The sequence below is a fragment of the Oratosquilla oratoria genome, chromosome 25 (assembly GCF_046742065.1).
Source record: "Oratosquilla oratoria isolate Oo_2021 chromosome 25, ASM4674206v1, whole genome shotgun sequence".
Classification (NCBI taxonomy): Eukaryota; Metazoa; Arthropoda; class Malacostraca; order Stomatopoda; family Squillidae; genus Oratosquilla; species Oratosquilla oratoria.
Genome location: NC_134801.1, coordinates 48,279,840 through 48,282,815, shown reverse-complemented (window position 1 = coordinate 48,282,815; position 2,976 = coordinate 48,279,840). Strand labels below are relative to the sequence as shown.

Here is a 2,976-nt window from a genome sequence, read left to right as displayed (position 1 = left end):
GTGTGTGTGTGTGTGCGTGTGTGTGCATACATAAGCATACTTGCTCTCTATTTCCCCCTTTCGCCAACTCGTGTCTTCGGGTTTGAGGAACAATTGCGAGTCATTTGACTGTCACTCGTTTTCTCGATAGATATAAAAAAAAAAAATCAGAACAATAGAGAAATAGAAGAGAAAAACCTTAATTATTAAGATTCTCGTTATTACCATTTTTCTCTCGTCTTTCATTTTTTGGTTACAATCATCACTTTTTATAGCATTATGGTCCATAAAAATCACTTTCTTCAATGTTACTTTACTACCTCTGCTCCTATCGCCAGTCCTACTACCACCACAGGAGGACAGAAGAACGGGTGAAGTTTGCATGACCACTAAAAAAAAGAAATCGTTAGCCCTGCGCCATTATCAGGGTCGAAAGGACGGCTGCAAATATGGTCAACCCATGCCAATGCCGATTTTCACTTTGCCTGACACTGTTGGAGGGGTCAAAAGGTTAATCCCAAGAGTTAACACGTAGTAAATTGAGGGCATTTGCCAGCTCTCACCTCTACATGATTGGAAAGGTGTTATAAATACAGTTAAAGTTGACATAGACAAAACCAGGACTTAGTTCAAAGACTGAGTGTCAGCCCCTCAGGGCAGCACCTCATGATGGAGGTGAGGTGGCTGATGGGTTTTGAAAAAGAGTGTCCATCATCTTGCAGGCCCACCACATGAACCAGGGAGGTATCCGTCATTGCTCCCGACACAAGATGAAGGATGGAGAAAGGAAGAAGAGGGTCTTCCGTTTAGCCAAATCAAAACAAAGCACTTCGGTAACGACGTGATACTATCAGTGGTGATGATGACGATAATGATTGTGATGATGATGATACGACGACAGTGGTAGTGGTGATGATGGTGGTGGCAGTGGAGGTGGTGATGATGGTGTAGTGATGGTGATGATATTCGTGGTAGTGTTTGTGATAATGATGGTAGTGGTTGTGATGGAAATATGAGTAATGGTAGCGATGGTATTAGTGATGGTGACGGTAGTAATTGTATTGGCAATTTCAGTGAAGGTGATTGCAAACCTCACGGTTATCCTATATATCACTATCACTATCCTATTCTTTTTTTTAGGGGGGGGACACGCAAAGCGTTGCTCACACGCGGTATAATATACGGCTACCATGTAATCATAGATTAACATTGACTTTTCTCTTTCCAGCCTAAAGATTTCTTAAATGAACGTATAAAGCACAAATATAAGCAGTACAATATTGATTAACGACAAGAGTTGACATGCTAGAGTTTTACTAATTTTTGGGAAAGGTGAGGTGAGGTCAGGGATTTCTAAATCGCACGTCCAGACACACAAGCACGCACACAAAATTCAATACACATACACGCACACAAGAACACGGGCTCGAACGCACGCAAACGTCACCTGCTGCTGATGATGAAAGGCTCCTTTCGTGCAGGCCCAACGTATAAATGCAGCTCCTCTTCGTCTATTCGTCACTTCGCATCGCCGAGTGTTTCAGTCCATCAGCATTATGTGGAAGGTTAGTAGCACTTGAGCCATCACCGTTTGCCTAGTGTCTACACCAAGCACGTCTGGACCTCAGTCAAAGATCGCCTTCAAAGTCTTAAGGTCTTAGATCATCGACATTGCTAGCTGACCGTGTGTTGGATACATCAAAATCGTCGATGATCAAATGTGGTTGTGTTCACATAATTATTGCTTCTAGCTATTTGGAAGGCTCTGCGCACGACATTCATGTTGGATATGAAGGAAGGATTGTCATATCATTCTTTCTCAGATTATTTAAAGCTAGGTTTTGACATTTCATATTTGCAACGTAGATGATTTAGTCTCGTCGTTCCTCTCTGTTTACCTACTAATTTATATGATCATCTGATTCCCTTAGATTGTCCTCCTCTCCGTCTCCGTGGCTGTGGCATGGGCCGGTCCACAACCCGACTCGCCCCCAGTCTACGGATACAATCCTCCTCCTCGCCCAACCTACAATCAGCCTGGTATGCCCTTCGAATTCGCTTACGCCGTCAAAGACTACTCCGGCAACGATTACGCCCACGAGCAGAAGAGCGACGGCGTCGTCACCTCGGGTTCCTACCACGTCGCTCTTCCCGACGGCCGAATTGAAACAGTCAACTTCGACTCCGATGACTACAGCGGCTACGTAGCCGAAGTCTCCTACGAGGGTGAGGCTAAGCATCCCGCTCCGGCGCCCTACCATCCCACCCCGGCACCCTACTATCCCACTCCGGCTCCTTACCACCCCACCCCCGCTCCCTACTATCCCACCCCGTCACCCTACCATCCCACCCCGGCTCCCTATCATCCCACCCCGGCACCCTACCATCCCACTCCAGCGCCCTACCATCCCCCACCAACATATGCCTAAGCTCCTCCGGGTAAGGGTCAGGCCACCCTCAATGGGGGTGGCGCGCCAAGAACCCCTCGAGAGAAGGTGCCTCACAGACACTCTGAGCACCAATTACTGAGGTCCTCGTCTACATAATCGACCTTTACTCACTTACATCCATCTTCATATTCACACACGCCTCTCTTGAGCCCATACTTACCCCACTTACCACACACTTCTCATTCAGTCCTGATCTGGTTATCAGTTTATCATTTTACTCAGACCTACTAATACCAAAGTAATTAGCACTTTCTCAGTCAAAGTTCCAATGTTCTAGTCACCATGACACTGTCCACTTGATTTTTTCATACATAATCTAGGAAGAACTAATTGACACTCTATGGCTGCAAAAACGGAAAACCTTCCTTCCTGTGGCTCTTGTAAGGTTTGGTTGTATATGAGTGACGAATAAACAAGATTTTGTTGTCATGTTCGTAATTTTCTTGGCGGCAATTTCCCTCACTTTTTTCTGGTGAAATATTTTAGTCTATATATCATAAACAAATTCAAAAGTATGCATACTAGTTCCAGAAAAATAGGTATGATC

The 2,976-nt window shown here is 45.2% G+C and overlaps 1 protein-coding gene across 1 annotated transcript; it reads left to right on the top strand.

Moving 5' to 3' along the window:
- Window positions 1-1,535: 1,535 nt before the first annotated feature.
- On the top strand, window positions 1,536-2,408 carry LOC143039113 (uncharacterized). The gene is made up of 2 exons (XM_076208969.1): window positions 1,536-1,544; window positions 1,911-2,408. Exons 1-2 carry the CDS (start codon window positions 1,536-1,538, stop codon window positions 2,406-2,408), a joined length of 507 nt encoding a protein of 168 aa, XP_076065084.1.
- The last annotated feature ends 568 nt before the right edge of the window (window positions 2,409-2,976 follow it).